This window comes from Magnolia sinica, chromosome 8 (assembly GCF_029962835.1).
Source record: "Magnolia sinica isolate HGM2019 chromosome 8, MsV1, whole genome shotgun sequence".
NCBI lineage: Eukaryota > Viridiplantae > Streptophyta > Magnoliopsida > Magnoliales > Magnoliaceae > Magnolia > Magnolia sinica.
Window position 1 is genome coordinate 26494300 of NC_080580.1, and position 22181 is coordinate 26516480.

At 38.1% G+C, this 22181-nt stretch overlaps 1 protein-coding gene across 1 annotated transcript; it reads right to left on the reverse strand.

Moving 5' to 3' along the window:
- Nucleotides 1-1075: 1075 nt before the first annotated feature.
- LOC131253123 (protein IN2-1 homolog B-like) lies at nucleotides 1076-17482 on the reverse strand. The gene is made up of 10 exons (XM_058253956.1): nucleotides 17280-17482; nucleotides 15763-15837; nucleotides 15214-15274; nucleotides 15007-15093; nucleotides 8379-8477; nucleotides 8186-8291; nucleotides 7642-7718; nucleotides 5940-6047; nucleotides 2058-2138; nucleotides 1076-1346 (listed from the first exon to the last, which is right to left on the reverse strand). The coding sequence occupies exons 1-10, from the start codon at nucleotides 17465-17467 to the stop codon at nucleotides 1338-1340; spliced, it is 891 nt and encodes a 296-aa protein (XP_058109939.1). The 5' UTR covers nucleotides 17468-17482; the 3' UTR covers nucleotides 1076-1337.
- Between the last annotated feature and the right edge of the window lie 4699 nt (nucleotides 17483-22181).

The window sequence follows — 22181 nt, forward strand, 5'->3', positions numbered from 1 at the left end:
ACACACAGAGGGAGAGATCCTATAGCATTTAGAGAAGATGTCAAGTTCCATGGGTCATGAATTCCCTCTGTACTGGTGTCACAATCAACAAAGAAAAAGGTAGAGTAGTCGAGTTCTTGCCGGCTGCTAGGTGGTTTAGGTCTCACGATTTGGATGGTTTGATCAATGGGTTTGAGCTTCCAAAGCAGTTATTATACTTTTGCAGTTTCAAAGATTAAAGGAATAAGCTACTTTTTTCCAGAAAAAGAATGTAATCAGAACAATAAATTTCTACTGCTACTTTTCGTGATTCGAACAGCAGAAAACACCATATTCGTGGAAAGGAAAGGAATTTTCTCAGAATAAATCCCAAGTTTCAGACGATTGATTTCTATAAAACAGTGGTGCTCGGCTAACACCCTCAAGGAATTCCACCTCCACAATACAGTGAAGATGAAATCGTTGCTTAATAACTTCTTGCAGGAGGCAACAGTGAACACTTCAAATCAGATTTGCAAAGACAACGAAAAACTTTAAAAGTGTTTTTTACACTTTCATAGAGCAATGCTTCTCTCAAACGTTGATATTTTCTACATCGGGGGATGATAGTTTGAGTCTAAAATAATCTCTTTTGGCCTCTTTCTTCCTTTGCATTTAGGAAGTAAAAGAAAAGGTAGATTCTAGCAACTATACTTGCCCTATCTGTGAATGTTTTCTTGTATTGTGTTTGAGCCCACATAGCTCAATGGTAGATAGGGGTGTTCCAACAGTGAAGTCTCAGATTCGACTCTGACTTACCTATCATGAAAAAAATAATAATAATAAAAGGAAAAATAAAACACATTATTGTTGTGTTCAGGAATAGTTTCTATAGCCTCTCAAATCATAAGATAACAAGTTCAAAAACAAGCAAATGAAAACAAGTTCAAAAATAAGCTTAGAAGAATTCAATGAACTGATTCCACACCACACCCATGTTCTTTTTTCACCACAGACATCTTCGGGTTTTATATGATGCACTGCAAGGGTCACTTGCTAGTTTCTACAAAGTAAATAAAAAGCTTCCCACCAAAAAATACTCTTTGATAAAGAAGGCTTACTCCAAACAACTTGTATATAGATGATAAAGTTCAAGATGAACAATATTGTCAGGGTTCAATGGTCCCATACAACCAAATTATTTAAGGATAACCCAAACATTTACAAAGATATGTTCCATTACGAACTTCATAGAGTTCATTTCTACTAATACAAACAGATTATTTAAGGCAAATCCTAACTCATGCATGCGTGAGCTCTTCACTATTATAAACTAGGTGATGATAAAACTGCTAGAGATCCATGCAGTATCCATTTCTTCATTTGGCCTGTGAAAATAGATCGAGACAAAGGATTAGCTATTTACAAAGAGAAGCATTGCAAAAGTCCACATGCATGTACAAGTCAGCTAATGCACATGCAACTACATTTTCCAGCGTGCCACACAGGTAATATACCCAAGCTACTGCCAATAGATGAAGGTGGTACACTCAAGGCCATTAAATTAGAAAAAAGAGGATGTATTAGAAAACCTCAGCCGATCTTTCACAAGCATTTGTTTGTTGAGTTAATTGTGGACCAACCTCATTCTTGAGATAGGGAATCTACATAGTGGCACCCTTCTAATAATGGATGGCTTGTATAATGCACGTCTGTCATGCTGGCATATAGTGTTGTGTGCATTAGCTGACTTGTACGCGCATGTGGGCTTAACCAAGCTCTCTCCAAAGAGAGTGATTTTAGGGCCTGTTTGGATGCACCCTTTGAAGGAAGATTCGAGGCCTAAATGCTGTTTTGATCCAAACAGCAGTTGACGTTGTGTTTGGATGCACTTTGCAAACACGTCTCATCTCCCGCTCAACAAATTAGGCGCGAAAACATCAACTTGACAAAAGGCAATTGGTGGAAAAAGTAGGCCTGAAACTCCCTTTTTCGGAAACCATGTTTTGAGGAAGTGCATCTGAATGGGCCCATAATCTTGCAACCTTTTCTCTTTTCTTTTTCTTCCTAATCAGTAACACCTAATTTATGGTCATTACCAGGATACGTTTCCTGTAACCTTCAAATAGTTCCTTCGGATCCTGTACGGTTTGTGTGTAGGCATCGATCTTCTTCAGCTCCTACAACAGGTTTCCACATATATATAATGATACCATCATTATGAAAACAATGGCAAGAATATAAATAAGCTCACAGTAATTCAAAAGATTGTCCATAATTACAGCAGTCATACAGTATATTTCATCTTGTATATGGTAAACATAGGAAAAAACAAAAAAACAAAGTCAACGTCCTGCAGAGCACCCATCTAAGGCTAGGCTGACCCCATTCGAAGGAAATCTAAACCATAGAAGTGAAAGTGGAAAGTTGGAACACTTGTACATGGAAGAACCAGCGAGCTAATGAACCAAAACCTAAGAGTTGCAAAATGGTTTTCTCAAGTTTGACTGCCATGATCTTCTCAAAAGAGAGATCTACATAGAGATAACTAGTTGACTATCTTTCCATCAAATTGATTTCTTCCTCCAAGATACACGCGTTTTGCAAGGAAAGGGCAAATAAAATCAACTACCATCCAGTAGTTGACAACCCCTCCCAAACCATTAAAATGACATTCCATTTTTGCCCCAACCTTCCTGATCTCCTTGACCAGATCTTCCACTACAATGAGAGCTCCCTCCAACCAATGTAGGTCAACCTCATCAGGTCAACACCTTAAAATATATCCCTTCAGCTATAACCTTGTTGGCTTTCATGCCCTTGAAAGCCAATCAGGTTGTTTCTCAAAGTTTGTTCACATTATAACACTTAAATACAAAGTGCATCATATTTTGACATTATCGCCTTCGCTCCAATATATGTGCATAATAAGGTTATGCATCAAAGCATAGATTGGTTAAATTCAATATATGTCCTCTATGAAGACTGTCTTTGCCAAGGAAGTATACTGTGTGCAATCTGCCTAATGATTTATGCTGGCATGCCATCTTTTGTGTCTGAAGGATGTTTTCAAAAATAGTTTTTGAAAAGAGAAAACAAAACCTTTCTGGTTTATTAGGAAGTTTCTTGTTTTGAATCAAGGCCGATTGCAATCCAATGATAGATCTTCAAGTTCCAAGAGATAGGGTGCACTATGAGACTTGGGCCCACCTGATGGAACATGATCATAAAGTGAAGGAATAGATAAATGAAGTGGCAAATGGGCAAGAGGTATTGTGCTTGAAGACCTTACTACAAATGATAATGAATGAGTACTATAAATAGCGACATTGGATCTCGTGCCCCATGCAAGTATTATTAGTGTTGGTATTGTGTGCCCCAAAAAGCCAGTGATGAGGACAACCTCCCAGCATATTACATGTCCCTATACAAAAGTCTAAAATCTGTTTAAGACAAACTAGAGAAATTAAGAAAAATTCAAATTCCAAGGATGAAGTCTAAACCTTTTGCTGAAGGAGGAGCTGGAATCAGAGTTCTAGAAGATATGAATGCTGCCCTCCTCAGAAAGTGGATTTGGAGGTTTGGTTTCAAATTTAGGGAAATTATGGAGGGAAGTTTTAGTTGCTAAGAACGGCCTAGAAGCGGGAGGTCAAAAAGTTATCTTTATATAGGGCAAAAGTTATCTTTATATAGGGCATCCGGCATATGGAAATCCGTCTCCTCAGTTGCTTCTAAGGTGAAATCTGGTTTGAAATTCCTCTCGGAGATGGCCCTAAAATTTGTTTTTGGGAAGATAGGTGGTGCGGCAACAATTCTCTTGCGGAGGATTTCCCAAATCTGGTTTGCCTATCCCCGTCGAGAAACATATCAGTGATGTCGTGCTTCTCATTTGAAGATGGAAGGGGAGTATGGTGCCCCCCATGTCATAGAGGCCTTACCGATTAAGAGGCACAAGAATTCTCAAGACTGTTGGATCGGATACATCCATTTCATCATCTACCCAATCTTGTAGATTCCTGGATTTGGTTGGCTTCCCCCTCGGGCATGTTCTTGGCTAAGTTGTTATACTACATAATTCCTGCAGAAGCAACCATGGGAGATCATGCTTTTTTACACACTTTCTGGTCATATGGTGCCAAAAGTCGCCTCATTTGCATGGTTGGGAAGGAGGAGGTACATTTTCATGGTTGACAACCTTCAAAAAAGGGCCATGATCATCCCCAACATATGTAGCCTCTGTATGGGTGAAGCGGAATTTATCGATCACATATTCCCGCATTGTCTATTTGTGCATCAAGTATGGTCACAACTCCTAAAAGCCTCTGAAGTCAGCTGGGTGATGCCTGCCTCACTCAAATCGTTATTTTGGTCGCGGCACAATATTTGACTCGCAAAAGGAAAATGCCCTATTTGGCACTTATTCATTCTAGCAATCCTTGGAACATTGGGTTGAACGCAATGCCCGTTGCTTTTCTAACAAATCAGGGCCCCGGGAAGAAGTGTGTAAAATTAAAAGGGATGTATTGGAATGGGTTGCGGGGTCTGTTGATGTTAAACAATTTCCTATTTTCGGTTAGACCTTTCATGTCGATGATCTTTCTTCATGTAATTCTTTGCTGTCTTAGCAGTAGTTGAGCAGTCTTTTAATAAACATCCATTCTCCTTCCAAAAAAAAAACCATCTGCTTCTTACTGTCTGTCATTAATTCCTCATCATTATAAAGAATCACTTTTGTTAGGAGATCATAAGATACAAACATTATGGACCATTTTTTTCAGAACGAGCGTTACAGCCACATATCACATAACAGCTTCCACAGTTACCATTACAACTGTAACATAACCATTTTGATACCATGTTCCAGACTTAATAAACAAGACTGTCCAAGTGAACCAATGTAACTAGCAGCACTATAACGTGTAGTGCGAGCACTATAGCATCTCTGTTTTGTACCACTCTACATGTATGTTATTACTTATTACCCTACCAAGTAAGCTAGCTAGCCATGCATCATTCATGTATGCATGAATAAATTTGTATCCAACAGTAGACCAGCAGGGCAATCCACTAAAACAGAGTTGCAAGTAACCTCAAACAAGTTAAATTGAAAGATACTTCTGCTCTACTGGTTCTAATGGCTGATTCTACATCAGATTTACCACATCTGATTGGATAATTATCAACTACAGATATGTTGTAGGCATAGATTTCAAAAGATCCTAGCTTCATGTGCATCAATCAACCCACAACAAGTACAGAACATAAATGGCAATGACGTGTCAGAATTTATATCAAGATTTTCTTTTTTGGAGTTCCAATATCAGCTTTCCATGGTGGAAAACTAAGTGCTGCACTGGAAATATTCAACATTTTCCTCGTATTGGTTCCACAAGAAATTCCAAGGTGCTGCATTGCAACAATTTCTCCACAAAATCTACCACAATTGTTACAGGCTTATGCAAGATGCGTTGTAAGAACACAAGAACAGATGATTCATTGGAATTTTCCTAAATCAAAAGTTCTCAGGCAATTAATAGGAGTAATTGATGAAGATGTACTATCATGGCAAACATGTAAAGGATTTGGGATGAGCAAGTGGCTGCCACCATGAACATGCTGTCCCAAAAGTCAATCCAGTCCACTCAGAGAGTGGGCCACTTGTGCATGAAAATGGATGCTTAGAAAGAAAATGCCACGTGCAGCCCACCTGATGAATGGACCACGATTTTCGGACCAGGAGCCAATAATAGCACTGTGCAGACCCCTAGCACGTATGCCATGTTGGCAGTTGCGCCACAAATTGCTCTTCAATCTCAGACGGAATCACGTCAGCATATCTATTCCCCATGGAGGAAGTCATGGATTAACCATGTACTAACAAAACTAAAAGAGACCCATTAAAGCTATATGCTTAAGTGCAATCAAACATATACACAGATTGCAGACATATGTACTAACATTTCATATGATTTTGAAGATACCTCAATCCATGCAGCCAGCTTTGGCCTGCCTGTGGTGATGTCATATTTCTTTAATTCCAGAAGGAAGTTTTGGAATCTTTCAATGAATGGAGCATAAGCAATATCCACCTGAAAGTTAAACAGTTACTCATGAGTCAGTTAATAACAGTAAGGAAAAATATTCAAAAGAACCTTATTCTTTATTTTTCCGAAAGTATTCAAATAAGATTTTATTTTATTATTATTTTTTTTTTAAAGACTATCTCACATGCACAAATCTCAATCCTTGAACATCATGGATGGACGTAAGGTTCCAACCATGTAGTAGTTCTTTTGTGGCTGATTTCTATAACAATTCCCCTTACCACACAAAAAGAACAAAAACAGAGGGGAAAAAAAAAAAACTTGGTATCTTTTCTTGTAGAAACAAACATGTCAGGCATCATTGCCTGCATTTATTTCTCGGTCTGGCAACTATTTTCAGGAGCCTTCCACACATGTGCAACCCATGCTACAGTGATCCAGACCATTGATCTTATGGGCGCCATCATAAATAGGAGATGCCCGAAAGTCTTCATACAGGAATATCCCAACCATTCGATCATTGGCTTTCTTCCCATTGAAAATATGCCAGATTTTCAATTATATTAGAACTAGAAATTGAATATTATTGACGCATTTCTGGTGTAATGTCCTAAACCTCAGCAAATGCACCATTTCCTTATGTTCCCAATTATGCATGTGGGGCCCAGAGCCCGGTGATCCAAAACATCAAACCTATGGGGCACACCATGGATGGGAGATGCCCAAAAATATCCCAGATCAGAAGATCTTAATCCTTAAATTATCGTACTTTTTTCCATTGAATGTGAATTGTCACTTATTTCCTTATTCAGAAATTGGTAGGCCATCAATCAGGAGGTTACGCAGTCCAGTCTAGAAGACTTTTGGGATCATCCAACCATCCATGGAAGGAACCATGAAGCAGTTGGTGCCACCAAAACATGGGCCTAAATGTGTGGAATGGGGATGTGTCCGCTAACTGTATATGTTTTGACTCAATGGCACAACCTCTTCAAAATAGAGACAGAAAAATTCAGGTCTTACTATTTGAACACATCAATTTAAGCAAAAATACAAATAGTATAACATCCATCTACTTTGCATTTTATAATGGTCTATCAAATGGAACCCATATCAACAGTATTTTGCAAAAGAAACAGATAAATGAAGAAAGAGAAAAACAAGTAGTCTGGCAGAGTATGATGGATGATGTGCAGGCACTTAGAATTTACTTAAGACAGCATATATAGCATATCATAATTCAAATTAAACCATCCAAATTGTCTGCCAGTTTCGATGTACTTTTTAACCAAACGTTGTGCCTTTTTGATAATCTGACCATCAAATTGGTGGATGCTTATTGGATGGTTAACAATGAAAAACATCCAATATTCCAAGGAAAAAAAAAATGTCCATGAATCAGAGGCTAGGATTGATCAACCAATCTGACTTTTGGACTTCAACTCATGACTGTAGGTTCCACAATTTAGTTGGTTTAACTTTGTGCCAGGTCTACAATTTCCAACTTTCTGCATATCAAGCGTCGTACACAGCCGGAGTATCAAATAACTCCCTCTAAAGAAAATCATTTTGATTTAACTGGAACTAAGAAAAAACAAAATAGTTCACATAGAATAACACAACCAAAGGCAATGCTTACCACACTGAACTGGCCAAGGAAAAATGGCCCATCATCAAATTTGGAAAGAGCGCTTTCTAGATGATCATAGGCAGCACCTGATGCACATTATTCATGAAAACCAGCTGGAATCAGATATATCTTCGTTTTTTTCAGGTTAAACGAAGGCCAACTCAGATCCATTGTGCAATGAACCATTAATCGTTTGTTTCACTCTGCTGTATGGCTCATGAATCCATACCATCCATCCAGTCCGTGCTACTGTGGATGACCCACAGTGGAAAAAGCACATCAAAATGCAGAATATTGGCTGTTGATTGGTGTCCTCCATATGAATGGCGAAAATCGAACAGCCAATGCTCCAGATTCGAAAGGCAAAAGATCTATTAATCCGATGCTGGTATCATTCTGTCATAATGGTTTTTGTTCCCACTGGATGGTTCAGACTATACCCGCCCAAACATGTGTAACAAACATATGGTGGCAACAAACCATGAGATGATCATTGCACATCGAAGTGTAAAAGATCCTCAAATGCACAAAAGGCCAAAACTTTCAGTCTCACCAACTTCATCTGATAAAACCTCCCGGGGAAGTGATCTGAAGTTGACAGAATTGAAGGTATCAGAGTACGAAAGCAGCTCTTCTGCAAACTCCTTCTTGGCAGGATCCTACAGTTTTTCAGAGCATCATTATCAGAATATTGAAGGTAAAATAGCAATTAGTATCAACATGCAAATGGATTTTCCTAGCCTCACATCAGGGAGAAGCGCCGGGCCTTCGAAATTGATATCGATGTATTTGACCAAATCCAAACTCTCTCCTATGACTTGATTGTTGTGCTCCAACGAAGGCACCTAGAATAAATTAGAGCATGCACATGAGCTTTGTCGAGGAAAAGCTTCTTCATCGAGAAAGGACATCATAATAGTTCTTTCTTTCTTGTTTTTTTTTCCCCTTTTTCTTTTTTTTTTTTTTTTTTGTTTTCTTTTTGTTTTGTTTTGTTTTGTTTTGTTTTTTGTTTTATGTTTTTGTTTTTGTTTTTGTTTTTTTTTTTTGTTTTTTGTTTTTGTTTTTGTTTTTGTTTTTTGTTTTTTGTTTTTTGAGAAATATCCTATTCTGATGCATAAGGACGTGAATTGTGTCCTTCTGTGCTACTTAGTAATAGGATGCCATAACATGGACCAGGAATGCCACAACTATCATCTACACTAGAAGATCTCAGCAATGAAACTTTTGTCCTTTTCCCCTGATTGTTGTATTTTGTTTTTCTTACCATTCTATTTGTAGGTCACTAATCACTTTTGGCCTCATCATCAATTGTGGAACCCATGAAAAATCAACAGTATGGAAGCAACTGTATGGACTGGGTGCATCAGGAAATTATTCACAACCCCCCAATGGATCATTATGGGATGATTATCATTTCTGTCGCAGTGATATGAACAGTAAATTTGAAGTCAAGTCTCCAAGTCTGGAAAGTATTTTTCCTTCAAAAAGAACTTGGAAGGAATCATGTAGAGCCTAGAGAGCAGCAGTTCAGATTAGAACATCTCTCATTGTGTAGAAACAGATTTTGAGCAGCTTACTAATAGAATGCCCTCTTTTTTTGCTCTTTCTTTTTTGAGGTGAGAAAGGATACTCCATTGTCGCTTTTATGTTCAACCAATCAATGGAATAGCAAGATCTACCATTCAGAAACCTAAGTTGTTGATCCGGTGTGCCCTTCTTAGACAGACCACATTCCTTGTATAGAAGATTTTGTATCTATCATCTTACCTTGTATAGTCGTTGTAAAACTCTATATATTCAACCCTTTAGGGTTGTCTGAAATACAGAAAAAGAAAAGGAGAATCATTCTCCCCAAAGCCTTGCCTTCATTGTTTTGGTTTGTCATACGAATGTTTGGGGCCCTTCCCCAATTATGTCTCTCTCTGGACTACAATATTATGTTATATTCATTGATGATTTCACTCGTTACACCTAGATTTACTTTCTGCACTCTAAGTCACAGGTGTTTGAAAAATTCAAAATATTTCATTCTATGGTGGACACACAATTTCAAGTAAAAAATCCAAACTCTCCGCTCTGACTCAGGGGGAGAGTATCTCTCTACAAATTTTCGTACATATCTGCAGGGTCATGGGATTACTAATCAGACCACCTGTTCTGATACTCCACAACAGAATGGGGTGGCTGAACGAAAAAATCATCATATTGTTGAAACTGCCAATACCTTAATGACAGCTATGAGTGTTCCTCGTTCTTTTTGGGCGGAAGCTATGATGCATTCAGTCTACTTGATTAATCGGTTGCCAACCACAGTCCCGAATAGTAAATCTCCCTACTTTGTTCTCATCGATTCTCTTCCCACATATTCCACATTTCGTGTTTTTGGTTGCGTATGTTATGTTCATCTAGCATCACGTAAACGTAACAAACTTTTCCCAAAATCAGTCAAATGTATGTATTTGGGATTTGAAGAAACTCAAAAGGGTTTTCATTGCTATGATCTGGTCTCTTGTCGTGTACAGGTATCACGACATGTTGTTTTTCTTGAGCATATTGCCTTCCATTCATCTGTTCTTCCTTCGCCCACACCAGACTCTTCTGGTCTTACTATTTTTCCTGACATTCTGGTTGCCTCGAGTACCCCTCCTTGTCCATTGCAGGTTTATTCACGACGACCACGTATAGATCCATCACCTACTACTCTCCCTACTATACCCGTAACCAATCCGGATCCTATCTTGGTACGTCGTTCCACTCATGTACATCGACAGCCTGATCGCTTGATATACTTTATGCCTGCCATGAATACTACCATGGATACATCTATTCCTACTTCATACCATCAAGCAGCCAGTCATGATTGTTGGAAGAAGGCTATGACAAAAGAACTTGCAACATTAGATGATAACCATACGTAGGATATTGTTACTCGACCTACTGACCAACAATTTCTGTGAAGCTCAAGTCTGACGGCTCATTGGATCGATACAAAGCTCGACTTGTCGCTCAGGGATACAAACAGGAACACGGAATTGATTATGATGAGACATTCGCTCCTGTGGCCAAGATGAAAACTATTCGCACTCTTCTGGCAGTATCATCAGTTCGCTCTTGGCCCCTCACTCAGATGGACATGAAAAATGCTTTTCTTCATGGAGACCTCAAAAAAACAGTTTATTTGAAACCTCCTCCTGGATCTTTAATCCCTGCCAATAAAGTCTGTCGCCTAAAGAAAGCTCTATACGGTCTCAAACAAGCCCCTCGGGCATGGTTTCAATGTTTTCATGATGTTGTTACAAGAGCTAGCTTTACTCAAAGTGGTCATGATCCATCATTATTCTTGCGCACCTCTGATCATGGAATCGTCATTGTTCTCGTATATGTTGATGACCTACTTCTGACTGGTAGCGATGATACTGGCATTTCGGCTTTAAAGGAAGTTCTGAAGTCATCCTTCAAGATGAAGGACCTAGGTCATCTGACATACTTTCTTGGACTTGAATTTTCACGTTCTATACGTGGAATCCTGGTCAGTCAGCATAAATATACTAAAGATTTTCTCGCCTTGGCCTCCTTAACGGATCAGAAGACAGTTCAGACTCCCTTGGAACTTAACGTTCAATATGGCCGTGACGATGGTGAACTCCTTGCGGATCCCATCTTATACCGTTGTTTGGTTGGGAGTCTGGTTTACTTAACAATGACTCGTCCTGATATTGCCTACGCAGTCCAAGTTGTCAGCCAATTTGTTTTTGCTCCCCGAACCCTTCATATGATTGCAGTATTGTGCATCTTACGGTATCTACGTAGAACTCTGGATTGATCTCTGTTCTTCTCCTCCACGGCTCCTCTGGACCTTTATGCTTATTCAGATGCTGACTAGGCCGGTTGTACTCTCACACGCAGATCTACCATTGGCTACTTTGTTTTTCTCAGCACTTCTCTCATCTCTTGGAAATGTAAGAAGCAGGCCACTGTTTCCAAATCAAGCACCGAAGCCGAGTATAGAGCAATGTCAGCAGCTTGTAGTGAGATTATCTGGTTACGTGGACTTCTTTCTGACTTGGGCCTTCATCTGCAAGATCCTACTCCACTCCATGTAAATAATTTGAGTGTCATTCAGATTGCCTCAAATTCGGTTTTTCATGAACAGACAAAGCATATTGAAGTTGACTGTCACTTCATCCGCAAGAAGTTTCAGTCTCGGTTCATTTCACTACCACATGTCGCATCCCATGTCCAGCTTGTCAACATTCTCACGAAGTCTCTCACGTCTGCACACCACTCATTTCTAGTTAGCAAACTATTACTTGTTGATGACAAGCATTAGTTTGAGGGGGGATGTTAGACAGACCACATTCCTTGTATAGAAGATTTTGTATTTATCATCTTACCTTGTATAGTCGTTGTAAAACTCTATATATTCAACCCTTTAGGGTTGTCTGAAATACAGAAAAAGAAAAGGAGAATCATTCTCCCCAAAGCCTTGCTTTCATTGTTTTGGTTTGTTTGTAGCCCTATCGTGGAATGGATCATGCCCTAATGTCTCTCCTATCAAATGATCCCTAGCCATTTTGATAGAACTGCATACCCATTATCCTCATTCGACGAGGGGGATATTAGCAAGATAGGATCATCTAACAAAGGTGATTTCTAGGGTATGTCACTACCATGACGAGCAGCGACCAACATACCAACAATTCGTATCACAAGATGGGACCCACATGTACAGTTTGTTGGGCTGAACAAGAAACCTGATCAAACCTTGTATGTTATCTCTTTCTTTTTTTTTCTTTTTTTCTTTTTTTTTTTGTTATGGTTTTATAGTTCATTCAGTTCCAGTGCACAATACATTCTGCTGCAGGTTTTTGTTAATCTCGTGTTCCAACAAATGAAACGTAGTATGTGCACTTGTTTTTTGTAATCTTTTGATTTCTAAGTGTGTAATGATGTCTCTTTTAACATCCCCTTACGTTCCATTGAAAAATTCAACCAATTTCCCAGTGTTTCCCAAAAACAACGATACATTACACAATACATCCAATATTTCCCGTGCGATACCTGATATGTTTCCATATCCTAAGGGTGTGATACATGGGTCGATACCGATACTAAAAACGACGGTCTATAAGAAGACCTTAGGCACATGTGTTTGGGGAAGGCAACATAGATTGGAAAAAAAAAAAAAAAAAAACAATGTATGAGTTTAGGGCGGAAAATATTCTCTTAAGGAAGAAAATCCTAAAAAGACAACTCTTTAAATTGTGTGGTTTGGGGAAAAAATCATTCTTTTCTTCTTTCTCATTCACCTAATGTCAAATTGGTATCAGAGTGGAGAGTGAGAAGGATATTGATCATTGAACTAGAGCTGGGTAGTTGAAGTGTAGACATGCCTCTTTAGTTTTGTGTGATTGCCTCGTACCATAAAAGGGGATCAACGGCTGGTTGACTACCACATATGCAAATCAAAAGCTTGAAACAAAAGGGAAGATGTAGAAAATCGGGAAGCTGAGTGAAAGCAAGGGAAGACACGAACCATGAAGAAGCAAATGAGGAAGTGGCATTTTTTAAAAAAAAAATGAGGAAGTGATATGATCTACCAATCTAACCAGTGAAAGAAATCCATGGAATGCATGTTGGCGTCTGTCATCAGTTCCTAAAAAAGCTCATGAAGGGCAAGACATGCAAATCATACTAATGGGTAGGTACTAAAAATCAACTCAAGAAGTGGAAATTTTGTTCGGAGCTGCAGGCAATTGATGCATCTAGTTCTCACAGCATCATTAGATTTGCCCAAATGCTCCTATAAGCTGATCCGTTGAAAAAAATCAGGCCATTGGCTAGCATATCAAGCCCATCAAAGAGTCCTAAACAGAGTGCTACAAGTTCCAAATGTCTATAACTGATATTTAGACAATTCAACCCTTGACCATCAAGGGTACAATCGTGACGGAAGATTGGTATCATCCAATGGTTAGTGAATGCAAACTTCGTAGTGTTTCAGCCAAGATGATGATGGAGACGGAGTAATAGAATTCATATCGTTGACCCAATAAGTTGAGTAAGGGTTTGATGATGATGATGGGGGTGGTGGTGGTGAGATGGATTGCCTAAATAAATCCACATACGCAATTGGATGGCATACATGTCCACACAAGACTATTTTGATCACTTCATCCATGTTTCTAGAGTCATTAGTTGTTGATTATTTCCTCTCTCTCTCTCTCTCTCTCTCTCTCTCTCTCTCTCTCTCTCTCTATGAATTTCCAGGTTAGGTGTCAATTAAAGACATGTTTAGAATCTTTGTTACTTGTTTCATTTCCTTTTTGTATTTATAGTCTAGGTATCAACTTCCTAAGGCCCTGTCTGATAGATGCTAAAAATTAGTTCATCTCATTGTATTTTAACAGTTATGCATTGGAGATATTTATCTCTAATACATAATTACTTTTAACATGAGGACATTGTGAATTAGAGATAAAGATCTCTAGCACAAAATTATTGTTAACAACAATGAAATGATCTCACTTTTAGGCGTCCACAAAATAGGGCCAAAAGGTTTAGGATTTATTCTAGACCTAAAATATCAGTCCAAATTCATTGTATATGTCTTGCAAATGAGGTCTATAAGACCTTTGGACCATATTCATGTTAATGGAACTGATAGATTGGAATAAAAAAATAATAATAATAATAATAATAATGATATTAATGTTAATGAAAATATTCACTTGGAGAAAGAGAAACCCTAAAAAATCCACTTCTTTCAATTATATTTGTGCAAAAACCCATTCTTTTCTTCTTTCTCATCCACCTGCATGATTTATTTTTGGATTTTAGTTAGTAGAACCAATAATCCCATCTATTTCTACCATCATAAACAGAATACCTTCAAACCACTCAACAAGTCCTCACCGCAACATGTGTTTTGGAGAATCCTCTGCCCCGTGGATTGGTAGATGCAGTAATACGTATTTACCTCATTTATTATCAAACTATCCTCTCAAGCAAGAAAAAATAAATTTTTATTTGATTTTTTTATTGGTAGAAAAAATTAATTTTATTAGTATCATCTATAGGTAAAATGCTTCCTCTCATTTGTTTGCAATTGCAAGCTTTTACCACTTGTCCTAAAAAAGCTCCCCATCCAATGAGATTGTCATTCATAGCCCTATTTCAACTATTTGTTCAAATTTTTTGTACCCATCCTAAATAATTTTGCCCTTAAACCTACATCCTCCATTGCATTCCCAGAAATTTACAAACCATTCTTACAGAACAAACAAAATAAAAAAGCCACTACTCCCTCCATCGGTCTCACAACCACATATATCAAGAAGATTCAGAAAGCATGAAGTGTTCACAGAGTAAGACCTTATTTCCAGGGTAGACCTTCTCCTTGTACCAATCAGGCCTATTTTGCAGATCAATAGCAACCAATTTTATTTTATCCTGCAATCCCTACTCACTCACAAAAAACATAAAAAAGTGCAAATAAGTCTTATTGAGAAATGAATGATACAATTATAAAGACATTCAGAACAAAAGAGCAGGAAATCACATAAAGATGGAAAAAAAAACCTTATAATTTCTAGTGATCCATGTGCGTTGTGCATATGGGCATATATAAGATATATACAACCTTCACAAAACAGAATGAGGAGAAAACACAAATTGTCAGTAATGGAAACGGAAAAAAAAAATGATCATTCTAATCGGTGTGTTGCACTTCAGTTCAACACAGACCACAATAACCCATCATCCAGACTGTTTAACGGGTGGCCCCACAGTGGAGAGACCACCATCACTGAAACAAGGATGGTACAATCTTACCCGTCCAACTGATGAACCATTTCCCATTCAACAATGACCGTTGAAAATAATCCTGCCTACCATCCGTTTGTAAGTCATTGATCACAAGATTAAGATCATCTGATCAATAGCAGTATTTTAGTAGCGTCCAATCTACCATGGGAAATGTCCAGTGAATTGTCTGGACAGCTGATTGTCGCGCCCACACTACATGTCCAATTAGAACAGAGTGCCACAGAAATAATTTGGTTCATCTCTGCTCTGGTTGCATTATTAACGAAGAAGAAAAATCAAGAAATACAGTAATTATAATTCGACCTCGTGGTTCCATCGAAAAGGGTCGGTGGTTCGGAAGTAGAATCCAGGACTGGGGGAAGAACCTCCTGCAACTTTCTACATAAAATAAAATTAAAAAAAAAAAAGAAGAGAGAGAGAGAGAGAGAGAGAGAGAGAGAGAGAGAGGAGAAAAGCAGATTAGTCCAACTTAATAAAACTAGAAATTCCAGATATCAAACAAATAAAAAGAGAGAAGCATGAATTAGAGAAAACCCAGAAAGAAAAATCCAAGAAAATTAAGTTTGGAGAAGATTCATGAAGAATATATATACCCCCTCTAAACAAAAAGAAAGAAAAAGAAAAGAACATTGGATCAATAGCCCAGAAATAGAAAATCCATGAAAAAACGACGTTTGGAAGAGAAAGGAAATTACAAATTAAAAAACATGAAAAAAAAAATACACAAATACAAAAAAGAAAGGAAAAAATAAATAAATTCAACACCCTAACGGAAAAAAAAAAAAAAAAAATCACACACAAATAAAAAAAAGAAAAGGAAAAATAAATAAATTCTTGTTTGTTTCTTGTGGCCTTTAACTTTGTTTCTTTCTTTCTTGTTTTCTATTGTGTTTTCTGCTCCTTTTCTTTTGTTGTTTTTGTTTGTTTTTTCGGCCGCTGGCCTTAATAACCTTGCATCATCTTTATTTAAAAAAAGTAATAATTAAATAATTAAAAAAAAAAATTCAACAGAACAGATATCCAAAAAATTGCGTTTTGGATGAGAAATATTGCTTAATTAAACAAAAAGAATAAAAATGAAAAAAAAATGTGCACAAAATAAGCATTTGTCCACCAGCTTAATAAAACTCTTAACGTTCCAAAAAAAAAAAGAGAGGAATTTCTAAAATACCAGACAACAGAAATCCAAGAAAATTGGGTTTTGGAGGAGAATTATTGCTGAATAAAACCGACAGATAAAGAAGAAAAATGAACAAAAAGACGAAGAAGAAGATGAAAAAAAAAGAAGAACACTAAAGCATTTGCCCATCAGCTTAATAAAAAATGGAACAAGGAAAAAAACTCACATAGAAATCCAAAATAAATAAATTCCACAAAAAACAAAAACAGAAATCAAAGAAAACTGGGTTTTAGAGAAGCATTTTTGCTGAATAAAACAAACAGAATTAAAAAATAAAAAAGCAAAATGGATTTTTTTTTTTTTTTTAAAGGAAGAAAATGAACAAAAGAAGTATATTCCCATTAGCTTAATAAAACTATAACATACAAAATAAAAAAGATAAATAAATAAATAAACACAAATACAAATGAAAAAAAAAATCACCCAAACCTAAAAACAGAAATTCAAGAAAATTGAGTATTGGAGGAAAATACTCGCTGAATTAAAAAAAAAGAAGAAAATGGACTAAAACAGGCAGAACTCATGCCAACACAAAAAAGAATACATGAATTCAAGAGAATCCAGAGAAACAGATGGAATACAGAAAAGGAAAATAGATAGTGGAAAATGGTTTTTTTTTTTTTTTTTGCGAAAAAATTACCCGGTTGCCATTGCTTGGAGTGAGATTTTGGTGCTTTTCTTGGATAGGAATGTAGTCCAGTAGATTTGAGGAGGAGGAGGTTGTTCAAGAAATCGTGGTCTGCGGGTGCTTTTATTGGTAAAAATGCAGGATTTCTGAGGAAAGGAGGCTAACGTCAGGAATGACGAATTGCCAACAAGTAAGGCCATGCCAATTGGTGGACTTCGTTTTCTGTTATTTCATACCCAACCTCATTCGGCCGGAGACGGATTCCGTAGGCACCCTGCCAGCACCAACCACCATACTGGAAGGACTCTGTGGGGCCCACCGTGATGAATATATTTTATCCACGCCGTCCATCCGTTTTTCCAGATCCTTTTAGGCCATGATCTGAAAATTGAAATATATCCAAAGCATAAGTGGACCATATTATTTGAAACGGTGAGGATGATGACATCCACCATTGAAACCTTCCCGGGGCCTACACTAATGTTTATTCGTCATCTAAGCTGTTGTCTAAGCTGTCGGTAAGGTCATAAGATGGATAGATAGAAAACTTTCGTGCCCAACCCCATAGTTTCCTTTGGTGTGGTCCACCAGAGCTTTAGATATATTTTTCTTTTGGATTTGTTCACTGAAATAAGATGAAAAACCAGATGGACGGCGTGGATTAAACATATACATTACTGTGGACCCTACAGAGTCCTGCCATCACGTTGGATCTGTGTGGCAGGATCAGCACGCAATCGGCGCGCGCAGATCATTGCCGCCTCGCCGTCGTCAAAAGTGGTACGCAAGGGAGTGCGTCCTGAACCCTCCTGGACGGAAAATTAGCCAGGTTCGATGCAGTGTCCCTTTCGTACGACGTCGGTGCTTAGCCGGGAAGCAGATTGGCTGGTGTACCGCACACCAGTTATATATCTGAACAGATTAGATGGAAAAAAAACATTAGGTAGGCCCTACGAAATTTTTAACGGTTAAAATCATTATCCCTGCTGCTATCTGTGGTGTGGTCCATTTGATCTTTAGATATGATTAATTTTTTATAATAATACAAAATGATCTCGCAAAATGGATGAACAGTGTGGATATAATAAATACATCACTGTGGGGGTCCACGTAACTTTGATCTCCTTTGAACCGTTCGTACAACTCTGGAGCTCGAGTAGCGTCGGCGCTCGTCTTCGCGGAAGCGGATTGGCTGGTGTACCTCTCACACCAGTTGGATAGCTGCTGAATTAACGTCAGCAAGAAATGTGGGTCTGATCATGGGATATGTGTCATATCCTAACTGTACATCCATTTAACGAGATAGTCTTAAAGCTTGAGATGAAAAATAAGACAGATCTAACTATCAAGTGGACCACACTGCAAATTGCAGTGGGGGATTGAACGTCTACCATTGAAATCTTTTTTGGGGTCACGGAAGTTTTGAATCAATATGAATTCTTTTTACCCTTCGTTCATGTCTTTGTAACCTTATGAACATATTTGATGGAAAATAAATGTTACGCTGTATGAATTGTTTATTGGTGAAAATTATTGTCTCCATTGCCTGCGGCTCCTTTAGCACGATGCGGACATTTTATACAGGCCATCCATCATTTTGCCAGCTTTGGCACCATGGATTTTGGGGGGTTTGAAGCGATCCCTGATATGTTGGGCGCCATGAAATAAATGGGGGTTTCAAAGTCTTTTTAAAGAGAATTTGAAATCCAATGTAAAATCTTGGATCACATCTAAAATCCTGGCAAAATTTAAAAGTGTAACGTAACATCTCATTTTCTTTTCAACTATAGGTATCTTAAACCCTTTTGTTTCTTACCGTGTGGCCCACTTGAGCTTTGGATCAGTCTCATTTTTGGGCCCATGTCCTAACATGCTTGGCCAAACTTGATTGATGGAGTGGATCTGCCTTGTCACCTCTATAGGGCCCACTAAAAGAAGAAGAAGAAGAAGAAGAAGAGAAACTTGAGTTTCGTCTGTCCTCTCACTGCAACCACCCCGATTCCCGCTCCTCTCTCCCTTCTTCGGCCAGCACATGCAAGACTCAAGCTCGACCCATTTGTGCATGTTATTCTTCATGGTGGGACCCACCTCACCAATCCGAACAGTCTGTTGGAACCGTACCACTGTGGAACCCCATTCGTTGAAACCCCTTGCCCAAAAGTTTCTAGTGCATCCCACCATGAACGCTAATCTACACCGTTTTCAACAACTTCTTGCATCTATGTTTGTAGAAATTGCTAGACGGCTTAGATTTCCTTCTCATTATCTCAATGGACCATCCCGAGTTCTGCATGTGTAAGGAAGCCTTTTATTTTTATAATATGGCTTCTTCTCTTCCCAATCCATGTGAGGTCTTTTCACACAATCTCAACCATTCAAAATCCTTCATCTAATGGTCATCAGCCCTCCAACAGTCCTCCTCGTGATAGCCAATCAGAAGCTTATATATATCCATGTTCTTCTCCTCTTTACAACTCCTCGAACATGCAAAAGCCACAACTTCCAAATTTGAAACCCATTGTAAAAATCTCATTGTACCTCCAATTTCATGATTCCTCAAGCTTCCTACAATAGATCCAAACGACATCGGAATGAAAAGGAAACTAAAAGATGAAGATTTCCCATTAACGTCGCCATCATGCTTGCCTACAAGAGCTTGGCCACTGCTTCTCAATCTATCGCCAATCCAAGATTGATTTAATAGTTGAAAGGCCCGCCCTAGTAGCAGTAATCACAACCACCAACCAAGATCAAATCTACCATGTGAAAGTGGAACTCCAACAAGAGATGTTACATAATGAAACTATGCACCACACCTCGCTAGTGTTTCCTATCATAAGCACGACTCTAGATCGATTACGAGAGTGATTTACACATGTTTTTGTGCACTGAGAGTCGGTTCTAAAGAGAAAACAATGAGAAAGAGAGACAACCTACATCTTCGTATTGGAAGACATCAACGGATACACCGAGTCACCTCTTGTAGAAGTATGTTGAACTTCGTATAACTAGAACCGAGTTAGACTGTCTACACGTAATTTCCAGCCATCATACATGGGATCTGTCACACTAAATCAGGTAAGTGATCTTCCCTATTGAAAATTTTAGGTTAACATATCGATTGATTTGATTAGTTATTATGTATTAAATTTATTTAATCATTGTCATTAATTGCATATTATTTTATTTGATTTCTTGGTTACATATTGTAACATCCTGGATTTTCACTGTTTTGGATATCCAAAAATCCTTGAAATTTTTTTGAATTAACTTATAATATCACTTACTGACCATTATCACTCAATGTTAGTTTATACACGGGTGGTACCAGTAAAGAACAGCACAAGTCCTATTAATCAACCGTAAGAAGCCAACGAATCCGCCCGATCACTTAAACACCGAGTTTAGCCACATGATTTGCTCACATAAAGTCTAAAATCTAATCGACCTACCACTAATTAATCAAGACAATCGTAACTAAATTAAAAGATCTACCCAAAATCGAGTTAGATAAGGCCCAGATCTTGACTAATGGACCAAATCAACCCCGTTACTCTTTTAGCCTAAAACCGATGGTTTTGAGTAATCATGACCAAATCTCCACTTCCACTAGTTATAAATAGACCACACTATGAACATAGTTAATCCAAACCCTAATCATTGCCTACAAGAAATCTCAATACCTAATTCATTCCAAAAATGCCCCGATTTTCCGAACAAGTTCTAAACCACTCGTTAGTGGGCCACTAGTTCTAAAACTATATAATAATGTTCATCTTATTGGGCTCAATGTCCATCGTGGGAGTTGGACCTGGGTAGTGTCCAGAACCGCTCAACTTGAGCTGAAGGACGAGTGCATGAGAAGTGTAAATACCCTAAAAGAAGAAGTTAAAACTTAAGTGAATTGGATCGTTCACTCTTATACAAAGTTGAGAATTTCGGACCGTCGGTTTACGACCAAACTTCAAACGTAGAGTAAGGATATTTCCTAGCTCATATCAGTATAGCCGCGGCTCTGATCGACCATCGGTAACCGTTGAACAGACTTCTAATCATATCTGTCGATCAGCGCATGTAAATGGCGGGTCGATCATGTCCATATGTAGATCATCAATAGGGTTAACTATCATACGGTATATATCAATATCTACACCCCATAGTAAGCCCTAGGGGTTAGAAAGACCCTCTCATCAGGCTAGTATAGTAAAAACTTAGCCTTTGGGCCATTTACACCAAATCTGGCACTATATAAAGGTTTCATTTGGGCACCCCTCTCCCCATACGAATTTACCATAAAAAGAAAGGGAGAAAGGGAGAAGAGAAAGAGGAGAAAAGAGGAGAAAGAGAGAAGGAAAGCTTGGAAGCATGAGGGTTTGTGCACCTTCACCCTCTCATCTCCTCTATAACAACATTGTCTTTCATTGGTGTCGATTCAGCGACGATTGAAGGTAAGTATTGAGTTATGTTTATAGGTTTAGGTCTTGTATTTAATTCATTCTAATTCTTACAAGCTTGTATGCTTATTTAGACATTTCAACGATGATTTCCTAACACCCTAACTTACAGGCGCCGTGAATCGAGCGGTTCGTCACAAGGTGCGGACCATTATCCTTAGGTGGCCAAGTACCAATTTTAGGATAAATTTAATGATTTTGCATGCTAGATTGATGTGCATGCATAATTTAGAGTAAGACCTAGATAGGAATCTATATGATAAGTATACCCATTATGCATGAAATAACGTTTAATTGCTTTTCAAATTGTTTGGGCATGAGATGTGTGTTGCATGTATATTCTTGCATCTAACTTTTACATATTCTTCCTTATTGTATGCATAATTGAATTTACCTACACTATGTATGATGTGTGATCTTTTAATTTTTTGGTAGTCCAGCACCATACGCAAACATGTCT